Source organism: Gymnodraco acuticeps, unplaced genomic scaffold, assembly GCF_902827175.1.
Source record: "Gymnodraco acuticeps unplaced genomic scaffold, fGymAcu1.1, whole genome shotgun sequence".
NCBI lineage: Eukaryota > Metazoa > Chordata > Actinopteri > Perciformes > Bathydraconidae > Gymnodraco > Gymnodraco acuticeps.
Window position 1 is genome coordinate 534,818 of NW_022990981.1, and position 21,157 is coordinate 555,974.

Here is a 21,157-nt window from a genome sequence, read left to right on the forward strand (position 1 = left end):
TTGAATACTCGATTCTGATTAGTCAATTCAGAACACGTGACACGTTGTTAATACAGTAGTACAGACCGTTGTCAAGGACTATAATGACCGTTGCTAAGGAGGATCAAGAAAGAGAAAGGAAAAGAGGCTAAAAGAAGGAGCGCTGGACATCAGATAAATCACCAGAAGAAGGCAGAGAGGAATTAAACACTAACAGGAACATGGTATGGGCTCTGCAGAGTTTAAGGACGTGTTACTTGTTAGTTTATCAAAAACTGTGAACAGACTTGGACAGTGCTGCCGTAAATTTGTTGTTGCAGTTCCAGCCGTTGGTGCGGAACAGAGTTTTATTTTTCTTAGCGGAAGAAATATGATAATTTTTAAGTCAATAAAATAATTTCAATTAATATTGGGAGTCGAGTCGTTAGTTTGTTTAGTATCTGGCCCGTAATAAGCAGGATAATGTGCAGCGACCTTTTTTCGCAATGTTAGTGAATTCTTAAAAAACAAAACACCCCTTAATTTCAGGTTAAAATGTGTTGTAACTGCGTTACTGAGAATTGTAATGGGTATTATATTACCCAAATGTCATTAGTAATGCGTTATATTACTGCGTTACAGCAAAAAGTAATGCATTACTGTAACTCCGTTACTTTTGTAAGGCGTTACACCCAACACTGATCCCCAGCAGCCTGTCCTCCTACAAAAAACGACCGATTGTTCAGCAGCTAAATACGACCCAGAGTCACGTTTTAAAGTGTAGCACCTCTAGTGGTCGTGTAAGAAACAACATGCTCCTGTCGATTGCAAACGCTCCGAAGGGTCGTTTATTCACAAATAACCCTCTCTGGAAAATCCTAAATTGTGGAATAGTTTGGCCATTAAAATGCTTTTTTATTAGATTTCTAGCGAGAAGTGTATATTGTACTTTTATAATCTACGTCCAGTGGATGTGTAAGATCTACAGTTTGATAGATATACGAAGATGATTTGAGGTCTCGCCAGGAGAACGTGTACTGTACAGTATATGGGGCAGCTTCCATGTAAAGTTAGCGTGGGTGAAAACAGTATTTCCGGTCTCGAAGTTTTCATAATAAAACCGGAAGTATTCCCCACACTGTCAAATGATTACACAGTGATATCTCCATTACTCATCCACTAAAAAACATCAGTTTATCCTTGTTAATTACACAATATTGATTGGTTTAAATTGTGTACAATGCTTTTGTGTTTTTAACCTTCGATTCGGAGAAACAAATAGTTTTTTCGGAGTTTAGACACTACAGAGTTTCCGAATACACTACACTACCCAGAATCCCCAGCTATCGTTTGGGACTACAACATCCGCCTTGCTTTACAAACCCTGTGATTAGCCCTCAAGCTCTGTGATTGGATGTTGGAGTGGCAGTGCGACAAAGTTACTCCGCCAGACTGGCTATTGTGTGTTTTGCAACATGTTCTATGGCACGTCTCTACTGGGAATTGTAGTTTTAAAAGACGTTTTCGTATTTCCCACAATTAGAAGTTGCCAGTATTAAACTGTATACATCCCTGGAGGTTTAGGGGATACGAAACACATTGGTGTTATCAAATTTAAAACATATAATTAATACATGGGTGAAAATTGCTTGTGTCCATAGGCGCATTCACACTGTGGTACTTCTCCCACAAAGGTTCATGTGAACTTAGTTCATGTGAACTCTTTTATCGCGTTCACACCTAAAAGAGCCGGTAATAAAATTAGTTCATGTGAACCTTTTTACCCCCTCGAAAGTCCCTGCTAGAGAGCAGGGACTTTCGAGCGGCTCTTTTGTGAGAAAAGAGCTATATTTCTGATTGGCTGGGCGGATTACAAACCACGCCCCGTAAAACTCCCAAAAAGTTTTGTGAAGCCGCCATTTTATTATCCTCGCATTAGCATTATTAGCATTAGCATTAGCACAGCGCAGAAACGCAGAGAGACTAACTTATGGCAACACAAAATAAAACATGGGAGCGGTGGAGATGAGGAGGTGTCGGCGTTCTGGCGATTTACTCGGAAGGCTTCAGTAGAAGCTGCTGGGAGTCCCAGCAGCTTCTACTGAAGCCAGTCCCCAACTCCGGGGACTTCCGGCCTGGGACTTTGGGCGGCAGTATACGCCGTGAAGTGGTTTGCGGCCTGCCAGTAAACCCAAAGCAGAAGAAGAACAAGTGACGTCAGCGGCTTCATTTGCCTAATCCACCCAAGCCCCCAGGAAGTGCGCCGGACTCAGATGAAAATATTCGTGCTGGCCAAACGGCGGTACTACACTTCCGTTTGGTTGCCAGGCCCGGAAACACTTTTTCCCATTGACTTACATGGGGAAAGAGTGGTCTGTAACTCGTTGGATAATTTTTTTTAAACTAAATAAACTACCCAGTATAAACACTTGTATAGCCCTTATTAAAAACATTCGAGTTGTAAAAATGTGCTAATAACGTTATTCTGAGAGTTATTTCCCTCTGCATTATGAACGCGCATCTAACCCACGGGACCGCGCCGCCCGGCACATTCATGTTACGTGTCCCGACCAATCAGAGCACACTGTGCTCACAGGGAGGGTGGGGCTGGAGTTATTGGAGCTACAACGAGCCGTTAAAGGCAGAGAGTGAAATTCAGTGAATACACGTAGTTTACAGAGATGCTGTATGAGAAACCAATGTGAGTTGCGTTTATCTTTACCCATGGATAAGAACGGATCCATATCGTCTTACTGCCATCCCACGGAGCTGTAATAATGGATATATTGCACATGTTTGCTGTAATTCATTATCATACTACATGGGCTGTATGATTAAATCTTGTACCGTAAATGTTGTATTAAATAAAGTTAATATTACCGACATTATTAACGTCCCTGTAGCTTCGTATTGCACTAAGAAGCTTATTGCACTGTATATAAATAGGCTATATATAAATATATATATATATATATACAGTGCAATAATTATTTCATGCTAAATTAAGCTCTGTTGGATATCACTAGATCCTGTTACAGCGTAATATAAGTACATAACGATTGATGTGCACATTAGCATCATTACTAGCTAGCCGCTAGCTGCTAACTGCCGCCTCGTTCATATCAAATCCATGATAACAACAATTCATTACCATGCTGTCATGAACGCGCGGTGCTGTTACGTGTACGCAAATTGACGTGCTTGATGTGAACGAGCATTTTGGTTAAAGTTGCGCATGCTCTATGAGTGCACATACGGGTACTTCTCAGGCATGCTGGGTAATCTGTGACGTTTCACTCTCTCAAAAGTTGGGCCAATTTATCATCATGCGCTAATGAGCAGCTCTCATAGGAATGAATGAGGCCCCACCTCCCACGCTGTATCCAGTTCTTATTATACATCCATGAATCCACCCCCAGGGACTTTTTCCAGTGTGAACGCGATCTGTACTTAGTTCATGCGAACTAAAGAGTTCACATGAACTAAGTTCACATGAACCTTTGTGGGAAAAGTACCGCAGTGTGAATGCGCCTCATAATGGGCAGCATTAATATACCCACATGACAGCTAAGGTCAGAAGAGCATTATTTAGCAGCTGGTCTTATGTCTGTGACCCCTCCTGTTGTTCATTGATAAGCCTGAAACATGCACTTGTCAAGGTTCAGATGCACATTTAGCAAATATGGCAGTAGCCATCGATCATCTTAAGATAAGATACTTTATTGATCCCAAGTTGGGAAATGTTTTTGTTACAGCAGCATGTACTACTTTGTTCTACTATACTACAATTCAGAGGTTAACCTGGTATTTTTACTCTACTACATTTATTTTTGTTACTTTGCAGATTCTGATTAATGATAAACAACCCTTAAATCAGACTTTAGTTACACCTGAGTCAAATTCAGCCTTATCAGTTTGTCTGTTTTGCACATCCTCCTGTTAATATCTTTGGACGTCCTGCACTAAACTGTTTTATTGTAGAGATCACTACAGTATCTTCTTGATCTTTTCTATTCTATATTTCTATCATTGACCCCTATTTTGTATGTAGGCTACTCTTAATATTTAAATGTTTTCATCAAATATAACTTATTCAACAACTAAATTCAATACCGTGCTTTAACCACTAGGAGGTGCGGTTTAAAAAAACAGTGGTCTAGTTAATAAAACATAATAATATCAAACATAATATGACAATTCACTTTATTGTGAAATTAAAACAGAACGGTAAAGGAAAATACAGTTTCAGTCTCTCGACGTGAAGCTTATGCATTGTACTATGAACTTGTATAGACCTGTAACAGTCAACTGCATGAGGAGTTGGAAAGGTAGTTCAGAAAATCAGTAATATCTTTAAAAACTACAAAAAAGTCCCTTTCTATCAGCTGTGCACCGTTATGGTGAAAATACAGACTATCTACTAATTGGATCAAATATAAAAGTCAGCCGAATTAGTGTTGATACTGCAAGGAGACGTATTGTGTGAACATAAATGGAAGATGTTGTTTAATTGTTGATATATGTATGGTCCACGTCACGTATTCAGTTTTGGCGGCATCTCTTCCAGTTTGTCAAAAGGTCTTCTGATCAGGGCTCTATAAATAAATATCTACGGCAGATATGTAATATTTAATGCAGCCGAACCGTGTATTACAATGCCGTTATGTGATGACTTTCAAAGAGAAAAGCAAGAACACTCGGAATAAAGTATTATTTTATTTTTTAAAAATGTTTTCCGATTTCATATCACATAAACACCATATCCCTACGTGCATTGCGGCGTGATATTAGCCTATCAAAACCTCTGAAAAAAGAAATGTGTCTCTCAGAATCGAAAGAGAAAAACCTATGGGAAAAACACAAAAGCATTGTACACAATTTAAACCAATTAATGTCGTATAATTAACTCGGATAAACTGATGTTTTTTAGTGGATGAGTACTGCAGATATCACTGTTAAATCATTTGATCATTGGTTTTTATTATGAAAACGTCGAGACCGGAAATACTGTTCTCATTCATAACACTCCGTTCGATGTCTCACTATGGGATGCGCCTCATCGCGGAGCAAACAGAAGCATCAATCTCATTACGCCAATCCTGATTGGCTGGTGATCTTGACGTCAGCGTCAGGGAATTCACCCCCTATAAGTAGCTTGCGCCATGACGCATGCGTCATTCAAACACCTCTTCTCGCTTCAGAGCACATCTCTATAGTAGCCGGACAAGCTTAACGGTCCACAGACTGAACCCAAATATAACCATTTCGGTCGACGGGCGCTCGCCGGCTACTCCTTCTGCTTCGCAAGAAGACGGTAATACTAACGCCAGTTAGTATTAAAATCGACCTCGCCGTTTCTTTCCCCGGAAAGTAAGGTAAGGTTTTGATTTTTCTCAAGTTAGCTACGCACCTGTTGCTAGCTAGCTTCCCCTTACTACCGACACCACGGTAGCGAGGACGCTTTTCTTTTTCTCTCTCACGGAGGAGAAAAGGATTAGAAGTATATTGACACACCAGTCAATATTCTTTGAGAACAAAGGACCCACACCGTCCCTTTTTCTCCGGATTAAGGACGGGTTGGTAACACTTTTTCTCTCAACGACGTACCTGTTACGAGCGGGTCTCCACGCCACGAGGCGAACAAGATGGACGCCTCTCCCCCTCACACCAGAGGAGTCAGGGACTCGGAGGCTCGGTCATGCGGCTGCGGGTTGAAGATAGCAGGCACAGACTCACACCAGGTCTGCTCGTCCTGCCTCGGGCTGGAACACGCCCAGGAGGCTATCGACAACCCCGGCTCGTGCGGGCATTGTGCCCGTTTCACCCGAAAGAGCCTCCACCGACGGCTAGCACACCAAGCTAGCTTGTTGGAACAGGACTCCCTCATGTCCACTGATTCGCCGTTTGGCAATCAAGACACGGGGGCGTCCGCCGCAGAGACTGAGCCCCTCACTGTGTCGGTCTGGGGCTCACTAACAGCGGCAGCTGCGGAACCGGGATCCCACGCCGTGTCAGGCCGGGACCCGGTGGCGGCAAGAGACGCGGGAACGGAGCCCCACGCCTCACCAGGCGGGAGCTCCCGGCGAGACCTCACCATGGTCTCGCCCGCATACCGCCGATGGAACTGCTGGTGGCAGCCCACCTCCTACCGAGGATGGGCCCGTCACCAAGCAGGAACCCCACGCTGCCAGCGAAGGTGGACCGTTTCCAGTCGACCATGACTGAACGGTCCTACAGAGCCGCAGCATTGTCCGCCAGGGCTCTGAACGTTTCCTCACTGCTAACCGCATACCAAGCGGAGCTCTGTGAGGATATGTTGAGTAATCCTGGACCGGCCGTTCTGGATGAGTTGGCCGCGGTCACAGACATTTGTCTCCGTGTCCAACGCTGCGCCGTCCAGGCCACGGGCAAAACAATGGGGATCATGGTGGTGCAGGAAAGAGCTAGATGGCTCAACCTCACCAACCTCCCAGACCGGGAAAAGGAGGATGTGCTTGACATGCCCATCGTTCCCGAGGGGATTTTCGGCTCCGCTCTTGTCTCCATGCAGAGGAGATGCAAGTCGAAAAAGAAGGAGGACGAGGCCCTCCACCTCTGCCTCCCTCGAAGGGCCCAGCCGCTGCCTTCGCAGCGGCAGCCCTTCGTCCAAGCTGCTCCGAACCCTGCTCGGTTCAAAATACCGAAAACGCAGAGGTCGCAGTCCGCCCCGAGTCCCCAGCCCACGCAGGGGACGAGGGCGAGCTGGCCTAGAAAATCTCCGGTTCCGGCTGCAGCCCAGGCGCAGCCAACCCAGAATTTCGGCCAGCAGTCGAGGAAGAAGAAGCGAGCGGCGTGACAGCCCCTCCTTCTCCCCTCTGTGACAGAGCTGGAAGTCTACGGTTCCCCAGCTCTAAATGTGTTCCCGCCGCCTCGAGAGATGCCTCAACACCATCCTCAAGTCCGCATAAACACATGTCACACACTTATTGATTTTTCTGTCATAAAACATTTTCCGCTGACGCATCCAGGCTTCGAGCCAAGGGCGCAGCTCGAAAAAATGAAAAGAAAAACAATAAAAACAATAAACAGTCCGTCAACTGTTCCCCTTCTGAGAGCAGCTACTGCCTCTCTCAAAGGGCGGACAATTGACGGGTCTGTGAAGGCACCACCGTCACGCGCATGCGCAGTGCCGGCTGGGGCTGTAAAGGCACCACCGTCACGCGCATGCGCAGTGCCGGCTGGGGCTGTAAAGGCACCACTGTCACGCGCATGCGCAGTGCCGGCTGGGGTCGTGAAGGCACCACCGTCACGCACATGCGCAGTGCCGGCTGGAGCTGTAAAGGCACCACCGTCACGCGCATGCGCAGTGCCGGCTGGAGCTGTAAAGGCACTACCATCACGCGCATGCGCAGTGCCGGCTGGGGTTGTGAAGGCACCACCGTCACGCGCATGCGCAGTGCCGGCTGGAGCCGTAAGGGCACCACCGCCACGCGCATGCGCTGTGTCGGTGGGGATTATCGAAATGGGGCACCACAGTGCTCAGACACTGGAGGGCCCCATAACACAACAAATAGAGACTCAGAGGAGAAGAGACGTGACATCTCAGCTGGCTCTAAGGAGCATACAGCGGGAGATGCTCACGACATCTGCTTGGGTTTCTCAAGACAGTTACACAGAGCTACAGACTCCAAGTCACCGTCACCCCCCCTCGCTTCTCGGGCATTCTGCATTTGCAGGCCCGAGGAGAGTCAGCCCATATTCTGGAGAGAGAGATTCTCTCACTCCTAGAAAAGAGGGCTATATCTATTGTACCCGCTGAGCAGAGTCAGGGCGGCTTCTATTCCAAGTACTTCCTCGTTCCCAAACGGGGAGGGAACGGAATTCGGCCAATACTTGATTTGAGGGCTCTGAACAAATATCTAAAAAGATATAAGTTCAGAATGCTCACTCACACATCTCTGCTGCGGCTCGTGCGACAAGACGACTGGTTTACATCAGTCGACCTGAAAGATGCGTATTTTCACATCCCAGTATATTACCCACACAGGAAATATCTGAGATTCGCATTTCAGGGGATCTGCTATGAATACAGAGTACTCCCCTTCGGTCTGTCTCTCAGTCCAAGGGTGTTTGTACGATGTACGGAAGCCGCGATAGCCCCGTTAAGACAACAGGGTATTCGCCTGGCGACCTAGCTGGACGACTGGCTGCTTCTCGCACAGTCGGAGCAGGAGGCTGTTACGCAGACAAATGTCCTCGTAAAGCACCTGCTCAACCTGGGTTTCATAATAAACACAGAGAAGAGCATGTTGTGCCCCGCGCAGACTATACTCTTCCTGGGTTTACGCCTGAACTCGGTGCCCTTTTCAGCTCGCTTGTCAGCGGAAAGAGTGAAAGCTTTCAGAGCTTGTCTCGCTCTTTTCCAGCTGCGCAAACATGTTCTCTTCAGATCATGCCTGCGATTGCTGGGGCTCATGGCGTCAGCTATCCTGGTCGTACGACTGGGACGCTTACACATGAGGGAGTTTCAGCGCTGGGTGGCCGCCCTAAAACTAAACCCCGCGAGAGTGATGGTTACTGTGAAATGCGTAATGGCACTGCGCCACTGGCTGCACCCGACTTTTCTAGTACGAGCTGTGCCTATGGGTGCTGTCCTTTCACGGAAAGTGGTCACCACGGACGCATGTCTGACAGGTTGGGGAGGTATTTATGAAGGTCGCCCGGTGAGGGGTCTCTGGAGCAGAGACCTCCAGCGGGCGCACATAAATTACCTGGAGCTTTTAGCGGTGTTTCTCACCCTAAAACGCTTTCTGCCTTTCCTCAGGGGACATCACGTCCTCGTGAGGACAGACAATACGACCACAATATCGTATATTAACTGCCAAAGGGGTTTGCGTTCTCTCCAGTTACACACACTGGCGCGCAAACTGATCCTATGGAGCGGTAGACGTCTCCTCTCTCTGAGAGCGACGCACGTACCGGGAGTGATGAACCTCGGGGAAGATCTACTGTCCAGAGGTATACCACATTATGCAGACTGGACTCTACATCCAAGGATTGTGAGCCAGCTGTGGGTGCGTTACGGCAGAGCCGCGGTGGATCTGTTCGCATCGAAAGACAACGCTCAGTGTCAGCTGTTCTTTTCGATGCGCGATCTAAATGCACCGTTAGGCGTGGATGCACTCGCGCACGATTGGCCCCCGGGCCTTCTGTACGCGTTCCCACCCCTGGCTCTGATACCCCCAACTCTGGCCAGAGTGAGAGAGCAACGCCACAGACTTATCCTGATAGCTCCGCACTGGCCAGCTATGTACTGGCTAGCGGAGATATATCAGCTGCTGTGCGGGCAGCCATGGCAGCTCCCACTACGCAGGGACATACTGTCCCAAGCGGGGGGGGCGATCTTTCACCCACACCCAGAGCGCTTGGCTCTATGGGCCTGGCCCGTGAGTGGTACAATCTGAATACAGTGTGACATGAAGCTGACCCTGGCAGCTGCCAAGCGAGCCAGTGGCACTCATGCACTATCTGTACAGTCTTCATGCACTCAGTTCGCCCCAGGGCAAACAGAGTGTGGTTGAAGCCCAACCCTACCTTTATCTTAAGGCGGTTGGTTCAGGTACCACATTTGACATTGAGGCATCCTCCCCGCCACTGTATTCCTCCGGGGAACAGCGGCCGGATTTGCCGTGTCCAGCCCGTGCTTTACGCACGTACAGGGACAGATCAAGGGTGCTTCGTCATAATGACCAACCCCTTGTGTCCTGGGCTAACCCTTATAAGGGCAAGCCTGTTACTAAGCAACGGCTCTCCCACTAGTTTGTGGAAGCAATTGCTTTGGGGCTCATACGAGTCAGAGTTCGCAGGCACCCTCGGGTCCGCGAGCTCTTTCGACTCAGGGTCTGGCTGCATCCTGGGCTCTGTCTCTTCCTGTTAAGTTCTGGTTGGTTTGGTGATTTTCGAGATAAGCTCGTCTGACAATACGGGAGCTATAATTTCCCATAGTGAGACATCGAACGGAGTTTTATGAATGAGAACTATAGGTTACTTACGTAACCCCAGTTCTCAGAGTAACATGAAGTGAGATGTCTCACCAGACGGCCCTCCTTGCTATGGTGAAGCGAGAAGAGGTGCTTATTTTGAATGACGCATGCGTCGTGGCGCAAGCTACTTATAGAGGGTGAATTCCCTGACGCTGACGTCAAGATCACCAGCCAATCAGGATTGGCATAATGAGATTGATGCTTCTGTTTGCTCCGCGATGAGGTGCATCCCATAGTGAGACATCTCACTTCATGTTACTCTGAGAACTGGGGTTACGTAAGTAACCTATAGTTTTCAACCCGTAACTTTACATGGAAGCTTGCCGCATATACACGTTCTCCTGACGAAACCTCAAATCATCTTCGTAATATCTATCAAACTATAGATCCTACATATCGACTGGACGTGGATTCTAAAAGTACAATATATACTTCTCGCTAGAAATCTAATCATAAAGCGTTTTAATGGCCAAACTATCCTACAATTTAGGATTTTACAGAGAGGGTTATTTGTGAATAAACAACCCTCTGTAACGTTTGCATTCAACGGGAGCACTAGAGGCCGACAACTTTAAAACGTAATTATAGGTCGTATTAAGCGCTTGAACAAACGACATATTTGGTCGTAATAAGGGCTTGAACAATCGACCCATTTGGTCGTATGAGTTGGAGGACTTGTTGATCCCCAGAGTAGATTGTTATCAATATGTCCTTAGAGGGATCCTGTTATGCTAATTTTGAGAATTCATATCAGCATTTAGTGCCTCTACTGCAGCGTTTCTCAAAGTGTGGGGCGCACCCCACTGGTGGGGCCCAGAGATGTGATAGGTGGGTCGCAAATGGACGCGATGAACGGGAGATTATTTTTTTTTTATTTAAAAAAATTAATAATTGGACCTCAGGACGGAATCGAACCTGGGTCCTCGCGGGCAGTAGTGGATTATTACAGCCGGAGACTCGCAACGGCGGTGGACTTTCACAGCACCGCTGCACCGGACCTGCCGGAGCCGCCAGAGCATCGCAACGGCGGGTGTTTGCGGCGGTGGATGCGGTACCGGCGCAGCGGCGTTGTGAAAGTCCACGGCCCACCTATGCCAGAGCCAGCGGCCCACCAACGGCAGCGGCCCAACGGGAAAAGTCCCGAATCTCCTGATGACCAATCCGAGCTTGCTCACACACACACAACTGAAACCAAAGTCATTTGCAGACATATGTAAACATCTCTCACATACACACATGTGAAACGCTATCACACACAGACACAACAGCGTTGCAGTCAGGAAGAAAAGCAATGTGAGCGGCACCTCACCACTTCATAAGGAGTTTAACCGTGACACTTTTCGAAATCCCGTTTGTGTCCTCCCATTTTACAAATAGGCCTTTATTATTATCTTTTAACGCAAGCCATCATCGCCACGGAGGAGCACACAGCCTCTGTGAGCGAACCAGAGACAGAGAGAGAGAGAGAGAGAGAGAGAGAGAGAGAGAGAGAGAGAGAGAGAGAGAGAGAGAGAGAAAAAACACACCTTTATCTATTTAATATAGCCTAGTTGTACAAAATAAAGTAAGAAATCATTCCAATGTGTACTATAGGACAGTAAACTGTTTAAAAGGGGAGTGATTAGTAACATATGTATAAATAAAAAGAAAGAATGCTAACTAGGTAACATAAGATAAGAATACACAAGTTTAAATGATTTGTTGTTGGTTGTGATCATATTCTAAAGATGTTTGGATTATTGAAAAGTATACAGCTCCCTTTCATAGTGTTGAGAGATGTATCCATAAGTTAATTTTGTGCTCAAAGTGCACCAGATTGATGCATTTAACTTCAACATTTAAAAAAAAATCATATATTTTCTTTTCACTGAAAACGGGTCCCACAGACCCAAACAGCACACAAAGGTTAAAGGTAAGCATATAATAATGTTAAAATGTGCTAAATATATACACTGCAAAAAAACTGAAAAAGAGGAGTAAAAGTAGCTCACGACTTGTTTAATTTTTTTGAAAGTAGCTCTCATCCTAAAAAAGGTTGGAGACCCCTGTTGTAGAACGATACATTTGACCATTTTAAGCTTGGCCTACCATTTTATTGGAGCGATGAGGAACAGGTGGGGCTTGAAAAGGCTCACCTGTTCAAAATGGGGAATGACAGAAAAAGTTTGAGAACCACTGCTCTACTGTGACATGTCTCCATGCTTCAATGTTCAAAAGGCTCCTTATTTTTCTCATACTGCCTCTTTTCACCCTCTGTCTGAAACTAGAGCCCAGTCTGCTCTGATTGGTTAGTTGGCCGGCTCTGTTGTGATTGGTCAACTGCTTAGGGATGTGTCGGAAAAGTCCCTCCTCATAGCATATCAAGTACAATGTCTTGGAGCGCTAGCCAATATAGGCCCATGTGTTAAAAAGTGATGTCACAATGCAACACATCCTCACTCCCAGGTCGGCCTATGTTGACGTTATGTCAAGTCCCCTGTCGGCTTTTTCCAACGCAAGGGGGGGGGGCCTTAGCGTCCATTTTCAACGCAAGGGGGGGGCCCTTTTCGACTAGAAAACACCAGATTATCCTTGTTAATTACACAACATTGATTGGTTTAAATTGTGTGCAATGCTTTTGTATTTTTCCCCTTCGATTCGGAGAAACAAATATGTTTTTGGAGTAAAGGATGGCAGAAGACACTACACTACCCAGAATCCCCAGCTATCATTTGGACTACACCATGTGCTCTGTTTGACGTCACGTGATCTTCAAATTTCTCCCTGCAGAAAAAAAAACATGGCCGAACTTCGTTTTATTCTCGATGGAAAATGCCTATTTTAAAGTTAGTTTGGCCATTAAAATGCGTTTTGATGTCATTTGATGCGAGAAATATGAGTTGTTATTTCAGATTATGTGTGCAGTGGATGTACATGATCTTTAGTTTGCTAGTTATTACGAAGATTACTTCAGGAAATTGCGTCCATAACGTTTTCATTGTTACCAAGGTGGTTGCTAGGGACGCTGCTATCGATATTATTTCTGTTATGTTGTGTAACTGTTTAATGGTGTTATCTTTATTGCTACCCCCTTCCCCGTCAATGTATAGTGTTGGTCCACAGCGCAAACATATTAGTTTAACAAAATCCGCATCTAAAGATAGCCTACGTTATTTCCCCCTGTGCAATTCCAGTCTCACATCTCACAGCACATCGTCATTAACAAATACCAGAAACAGACCGAAAATATTTAAAAAAAATACAATAATACTTTATTCCGAGTGTGCTTGCTTTTCTCTTTGGAAGTCATCACATAACGGCATGGTAATACACGGTTCGGCTGCATTAAATATTACATATCTGCCGTAGTTCTGTATTTATATAGCCCTGATGAGAAGACTTCTAGACAAACATGAGGAACTGAAAACGTGACGTGGATCATAAATATATCAGTAATTAAACAACGTCTTACATTTATTTTCACACAATACATCTCCTTGCAGTATCAACACTAATTCGGCTGACTTTTATATTTGATCCAATTGGTAGATAGGCTGTATTTACACCATAAAGGTGCACAGCTGATATAAAGGGACACCTAGTGGTTAAAGCATGTTATTGAATTTCATTATTTTTATTATTAGATATTAATAGGATCTCTATAAAGTATATAAATTACTCGTTATTCTCTACTAATAGTTAATTAAAGACTGTATATAATGACTATTTTGCACATCCCTTTCAAGATTTTCTAAGGTTTATTGACATATCATATAGGCCAGGGGTGGCCAACCTGCGGCTCTCGAGCCGCATGCGGCTCTTTGCCTAGTTTCATGCGGCTCTTCAGTTCATATTGAATTTTATATGTGTGAGTTCGGGGGAGAGACACTGACTCCTGACTAGTGGTGCACGGTGTACCGATACTTGAAAGGTATACCGCGATACCCTGCCGTTAAAAACGTTACGATTCCTCCGTTTAAGAATGACGGCGGAAAGTACTCCGGTGAGAAAGCGCCGTTTAAATAAGAGCTGTGTGTGTTCAGCGCTCTGCTTCCACTCCCTGCTCTGCAGCCGTACCTGCAGTCCCGCCCCTCTAAAGCACGCTCAAGTGCCTCCCCGCTCTCGTGCACGCGCTAGCTGCCAGAGCATGTGAGAAAACGAGAAGCATGGCTGCAAGTGGGAGTGCAACTGCCGCTGCCCCTCGGCTTGTTGACAAAAAAGACGCCAGAAGCGAAATGTGGAAGTATTTTAGCTATATCTCTGACAGTGAGGGCAAGCCTACGGACACCACGAGGCCTGTCTGTAAGAAATGTATTAATTTTATTTAATACGAATTCTTGTCATTTATTGTATGTATTGTTCTCATTGTTTAAAGGTTGTGTTATGGTTCTGGTTCTGGTCTGAAATAAAGCACAATAATTACATTTAAGACTGTTTCCCTTTTTTTAAGAAAAGTATCGAAAAATAATCGGAATCGCAATTCTTGACTTGGTATCGAAACCAAAATGTTGGTATCGTGACAACACGACAGTTAAACCTGATATTTAGTAGGTCTGTTAAGTATTGAATGCTGATAATTCTGACGTAATTTGGCCGGTCAAAGTTGTTTGGGCTCGGATAAAATTGCTCCGTTACTTTCGTTCCGTGTTACTTTCGTCCCGTGTTACTTTCGTCCCGGCTCTCCCTACGTGTGTATGTGTGGTGTCAGGTGTCAGTATGAGAGGATGACAGCGCGTCTAATTTTGATGTGGCCCAAGAGCCAATCACAATAATACCTGCGAGGCAGTGAACCAATCACTTTTTGAGGGGGGGAAAACCTATCGTTGATTAAACACTACTATCCAGTGTTTCCCCTACCATTGTCTTGGAAGGGCGCTGCACCCCGCCAACGGAGCCCCGCGCCCCCCCCTGAAATTCAAGGTGTTTAAAAAATATATATAATTAAAAAAAATATATATATATCGCACCAAATTGCAAATAATCTATAACTACTGTCACTTTTCACATTGAACATGTGCTCTTTTATTAAATAAACTAAACGCTTTCATTTGAAGTTGTGAGTTTAGTGTTTTTGACCCTAAGAAACACTGATGCATTAATCAATAACAATAATCCACAGCTCCTCTCTGCTCCAGAGGATTTAAAAAAAAAAGATCCCAATGCCACAAAAATGCATCAGTGACGTGGTTGAAATCTTGTCTCCAGAAAACAAAACACTGAAACAAGCGGTATCAGTGACTGTGTGTTTGATGTGGCTCTTTGCAGTAACATAGAACAAATGTGGCTCTTAACCTCTGACTGGTTGGCCACCCCTGATATAGGCCTACACAACTACGGTGTAGTTATGCATTGAATGAAAAACTTGGGTCGCAGGTTCCTCAATAGTGCATTACAAGACATCTATCAATATTTGTGCATACCTCCAGCAATATTAACTATGTTGAAGCACTTATTTTAACTGATATTATACATAATGTATTATACTCTTATAAGATGTATGTAGATATTTCATCTCCGACCTTGTCAGGTATTGAACAATCAATAAATAAAGAACACAGAATTGTTGAATATAAAACACAGAATTTGTGTGATTATACTAAATGATTTACAAATAAACACCACTGCATATTTAATTTAATCAGTTACACATGCTGATGTAATGCAAATGTTCCAACTTGAGATCAATAAAGTATATCTTATCTTAAGCTGATCAATGGCTACTGCCATATTTGCAAAATGTGCCTCTGAACCTTAACAAGTGCATGTTTCAGGCTTATCAATTAATGTAATGTAATGTTATCAATTAACAACAGGGGTCACAAACATAAGACCAGCTGTTAAATAAAGCTCTTCTGACCTTAGCTGGCATGTGTGTATATATATATTAATGCTGCCCATTATGGGCACAAGCCATTTTCACCCATTTATTAATTTTATGTTTTAAATGTGAGTGTTTCCTATCCCCTAAACCTCCAGGGATGTACACAGTTTAATACTGGCAACTTATTATTATGGGAAATACGAAAACGTCTTTTAAAACTACAACTCCCAGTAGAGACGTGCCATAGATACAGAACATGTTGCGAAACAGAATAGCCAGCATTTGTAGTTCTGGGGACGGGGTGGGGGAGGGGGGGACGTGGTGGACCCGTTCAAATCCAGTTTTGGACAGTCTGCCTTGGTTCCATCCCATTTCAAGTGCTGTTCGAGGCTCGGCGTAACCCTCGGAGCACACTCTCCAATCACAGAGCTTGAGGACTATCACGGGGTTTGTCAAACAGAGCACATGGTGTAGTCCAAACGATAGCTGGGGATTCTGGGTAGTGTAGTGTCTTCTGCCATCCTTTACTCCGAAAAAACATTTGTTTCTCCGAATCGAAGGGGAAAAATACAAAAGCATTGCACACAATTTAAACCAATCAATGTTGTGTAATTAACAAGGATAATCTGGTGTTTTCCAGTCGATGAGTAGTGCAGATATCACTGTAAAATCAATCGACAGTAAGGGGAATACTTACTTCCGGGTGTACAATTCTCCGTTATCCAATGAGAATGGACGCTCACATTGCCTTTAAGGGCAGCCGACACAAACGAATGCCGTGCTTCCATGAGCGTCCATAGAAGCATATGGACATCCCGGAAAGCTGAAAATGGACGCTAAGGGCCCCCCCCCTTGCGTTGAAAATGGACGCTAAGGCCCCCCCCTTGCGTTGGAAAAAGCCGACAGGGGACTTGACATAACGTCAACATAGGCCGACCTGGGAGTGAGGATGTGTTGCACAATGCAACAGAAATCAACAAAGGAGTCCAGTGTAGGCTTTTCAGGCAGGGAGGAGTTTGTGGGATAGAGATTTTAGCCGTTGCAGATCATTTACATCTATTACATTTACATTTACAACGATAACTCAACACAGGAAAGGGAAAATCCCAAAGAGCATAACAGGCCCCTTTAAATGAACTAACTGCACTCTGAATGTGATTTTTGGAGATCAAGTAAAACAGAATCAGTTCTTTTAGCCAAGTGCCACAAATAATCTGCCACAAAATGTGTATCTCTGTGTAGCAAAGCAGATCCATACCATGATAGTCATCACAATTCCACTATACATAGAAGGCAAGTCTAGTCAAGAGGCTAAACACACAGGCTGAAATCCCCCAGGGACTGAAATGAATTCTCAGAAATGTTTGTAACAACTTCCTCAACTAAACTCCTCGGCTTTCAATGATGTACTTATAAAGTGTGGTTTTGTCAACACAACCTTTTAAGAATGGCAAGTCACCCCTGAGAATGTTTGGTTAATAGATTATCTGATCTGGAGATTAAGCTGCATGGACAGACTTTTGCAAAGGATTCAAAGGCTACCAGGAACCACAGTTTATTAGCATTGTTAAAAACAGTTTTCTATGTTGCTCCCTAAGATTTTTCACACAATCAAAAAAAATTACAAACGAGTGAACATTCTGCAGAAAAAAGGATGAATCACTCAAGCCAACAATGCTGTATCGTAACATTCAACTAACTTTGTTTTTCTTATGTAAGATGAAAGCTTGTACTCAATACATCTGGACCATGTGTTCTTTAGTTGTGACATCATTTCAGAACAAATAACATGCATGATTAAATCCTCAAATAACATCCTTCTCAGCAGTCTGTGTAAACGGATTGACATTTTACAAGCACATTTTTTTACTTGAGGTTATTTAAGGCAAGGTTATGATGATATGATTTATTCAGTAAACATTCCAAAGGGATTTTTCAGTAGCTCAGCCTTCAGGGAATTAGCTTGGGAACCGGAGGGATGCTGGTACCAAAAACGGAATGTTGACTGAGAGGTAACAGTTTGCCTTCTGGGCCCTGCCGAGGTTCTCTTGAGCAAATAAGCCTCCGACCCCCACACTGCTAACCTGGTGCTGTTTAATAGCTTCTATTAGGACCAGGAACCCTATTCTAAATGTCAATGTGTGTGCCGTGCTGTGCATATGTCATGATTTAAGAGGAACTCATTAAAATCCTCAATTTCCATAGAAAGGAGGGTCAGGCCGATTGTCGAACCTCAGATTGAGGAGGAACAATGCGGATTCCGTCCTGGTCGTGGAACGATGGATCAGCTTTTTACTCTCGCAAGGATCCTGGAGGGGGCCTGGGAGTACGCTTATCCGGTCTACATGTGTTTTGTAGACTTGGAGAAGGCGTATGACCGAGTTCCCAGGGAGTTACTGTGGGAGGTGCTGCGGGAGTATGGGGTGAGGGGGTCTCTACTCAGGGCCATCCAATCTCTGTATTCCCAAAGCGAGAGCTGTGTCCGGGTCCTCGGCAGTAAGTCGGACCCATTTACGGTGAGGGTTGGCCTCCGCCAGGGCTGCGCTATGTCACAGATCCTGTTTGTAATATACATGGATCGGATTTCGAGGCGTAGTCGTGGAGGAGGGGGTCTGCAGTTTGGTGGACTAAGGATTGCACCACTGCTTTTTGCACATGATGTGGTTCTAATGGCTTCATCGGTCTGCGACCTTCAGCACTCACTGGATCGGTTCGCAACCGAGTGTGAAGCGGCTGGGATGAGGATCAGCACCTCCAAATCTGAGGCCATGGTTCTCAGCAGGAAACCGATGGACTGTCCACTCCAAGTAGGGAATGAGTCCTTACCCCAAGTGAAGGAGTTCAAGTATCTCGGGGTCTTGTTCTCGAGTGAGGGACCAATGGAGCGTGAGATGGGCCGGAGAATCGGAGCAGCAGGAGCGGTACTGCAGTCGCTTTACCGCACCGTTGTGACGAAAAGGGAGCTGAGCCAGACGGCAAAGCTCTCTGTCTACCAGGCCATTTTCGTTCCTACCCTCACCTATGGTCATGAAGGATGGGTCATGACCGAAAGAACGAGATCGCGGATACAAGCGCCCGAGATGGGTTTTCTCCGCCCCTTAGGGATAAGGTGAGAAGTTCGGTCATCCGAGAGGGACTCGGAGTTGAACCGCTCCTCCTTCGCGTCGAAAGGAGCCAGTTGAGGTGGTTCGGGCACCTAGTTAGGATGCCACCTGGGCGCCTCCCTCGGGAGGTGTTCAGGCATGTCCAGCTGGGAAGCGACCAAGGGGTAGACCTAGGATCAGGTGGAGGAATTATATCTCTTCGCTGGCCTGGGAGCGCCTTGGGATCCCCCAGTCAGAGCTGGTTGATGTGGCCAGGGAAAGGAAAGTTTGGGGCTCTCTGCTGGAACTGCTACCCCCGAGACCCGACCACGGATAAGCGGGAGAAGATGGATGGATGGATGGATGGATGGAATTTCCATAGTGGTTTCATTCAAGTTTTAGTTATCGTAATAACAGTTGAGTTAAGTTAAGACCTTGTTTACTTAACACATTTGTGTACATGATGCTGAATACATTCTACAAACTGACCTCGAAACCAGTGATGGCTATCTGGTGCATGGAGTCGTTGACAGACTTGATGATGTCCAGCATGGTGGTCAGAGCCTCCTCCAGCTCAGCCGTCCCCTCGCCTTTATTGCATTTCAACATCTCCTGTAAGACGGGAAGGAAGAAGGGGGGGTGGTAGAAAGATCGAATAAGGCAGGGTAAAAGGAAGGAAACACAGAATAAAACACTACAATACAAAAGAGAAGTCCCAAAGGGAGAACATTACTGAACATTACGGTTTGGGTCAGTAAGGTCGTGTATGAGGAGTGACTTTATGTATGTGTTCCAAAGTGTTTCAATGTAATAAAAGTAAATGAGAATTATAACAAATTGTATAGATAATTCCATTTCATTTCATTAATACCACTCCCTTAATAGTCCACTTGCCAACATTGTGAACCCAGGAATGTCGGACGTTTTTGTTTGATGTTAAAATTGTATACTATGGGACCCCAGCTTTGGTTTAACTAGCAATAATTAGTATAAATGCCTTATGGAAAATAGGGCTTTTTGGGGATGCCAAATACATTTCTGACATTTTCAGGATCCAAAATGGCAATTTGAACCAGAAAGAGGCCATATTTGAACTCCTGGTGGCCGATTTTGAATAATTTTGAGTCGATTTTAAAGTTTTAGAAGACACTGGAATTGATTTGATTAAACAGATCATGCTTGATCAGCTTATCTATTGAAAATAGTTGAAAAGTATACATCTTAGGATACTTCTGACGACAAATATAATGATGAAGAACATGTACATTTTAATTCACAGACCATCACACTCTGGGTATTGGAGGTTACAGTGGCAGCTAAACCAAACAAAAAAAATATGGCATTTGACTGTTTAACAGGTAGAACACATGAATCCTGGGAGCGCAAAAATAATCGGAGCAGAAATCTCTTATAATGATAAGGAACGCCAGAATGAAAAGGGAGAATGGGCAAAATGTAAACAGGGTTCAAGATTGATTGATATATAAGAAAATAATGCATTAGAGAACCCCTTACTCTAATTATAACCTCTTATACATGTGTTTTATCAGTGACATGGCCTGTATGGTATGAGTATGGAGTAACTCTTGTCATGGCAATGCAGTCGAGTCACTGAAAAGTAAAATTATTCTGAGATTCTTCTCATGAAAGCAGCTCATTCCTGAAGACTTTGGTTCCTTATAACCCAATTTTAGAAGTTTTTTTTTTTACGATTTCCTTTATCTTTTCTGATTTTGATTCGAAACATGTGTTGATGAAAATGGTCAGAACATTATGTGTGTTAAACACCACTAACCGTTATTTCAGCAGAGCTGACCATTAATAATAACGATAAAAACATTTTCAGCTGATTCACATGGCTTCTCTTCCTCTATTTCAACACCACTGATAACAAAGTGAGGGATGTTCCATCATCCTGGAAGGTGGACATGGTGACACCGATTTTTTAATCTGGGGATAAGGCAATGATGTCCAATTATAGACCTATCACCATCTTCCCCTGTGTCTCTAATGGCGCGTTTCCACTGCAGCGGGTAGCTCGCTTTAAGTGTGCCTAGCCGTGCGGGGCCCGTTTTTGCTTGCGTTTCCACTTGGCCTAGTACCGGCTAGCGCAGGGGTGCCCAACCAGTCGATCGCGATCGACCGGTCGATCGCGGGGAGATTCCCAGTCGATCGCGAGATGTGTCTAAAAATAGAACAACAATATTCTGTTTTATCGTTAATGTCCTGTAACATAATCTTCCTGTGCCAGAATAATGCACTTGAACGCATCAAAGCTTTGTGATTGGCCGGCG

General features: G+C 44.8%; 1 protein-coding gene across 10 annotated transcripts in view; it reads right to left on the reverse strand.

Annotated features, from left to right (window-relative positions):
* mcf2l2 (MCF.2 cell line derived transforming sequence-like 2) overlaps positions 1 to 21,157 on the reverse strand; it is a 179,429-nt gene that overhangs the window by 27,912 nt on the left and 130,360 nt on the right. For all 10 annotated transcript variants that reach the window (XR_004570902.1, XR_004570901.1, XM_034235578.1 and 7 more), the window contains exon 21: positions 19,353 to 19,475. Coding sequence is in view for 8 of the 10 variants with exons in the window: in XM_034235578.1 (XP_034091469.1) it covers positions 19,353 to 19,475 (123 nt within the window). In the remaining 2 variants the exon portion in view is untranslated. The remainder of the gene's footprint in view (positions 1 to 19,352; positions 19,476 to 21,157) is intronic.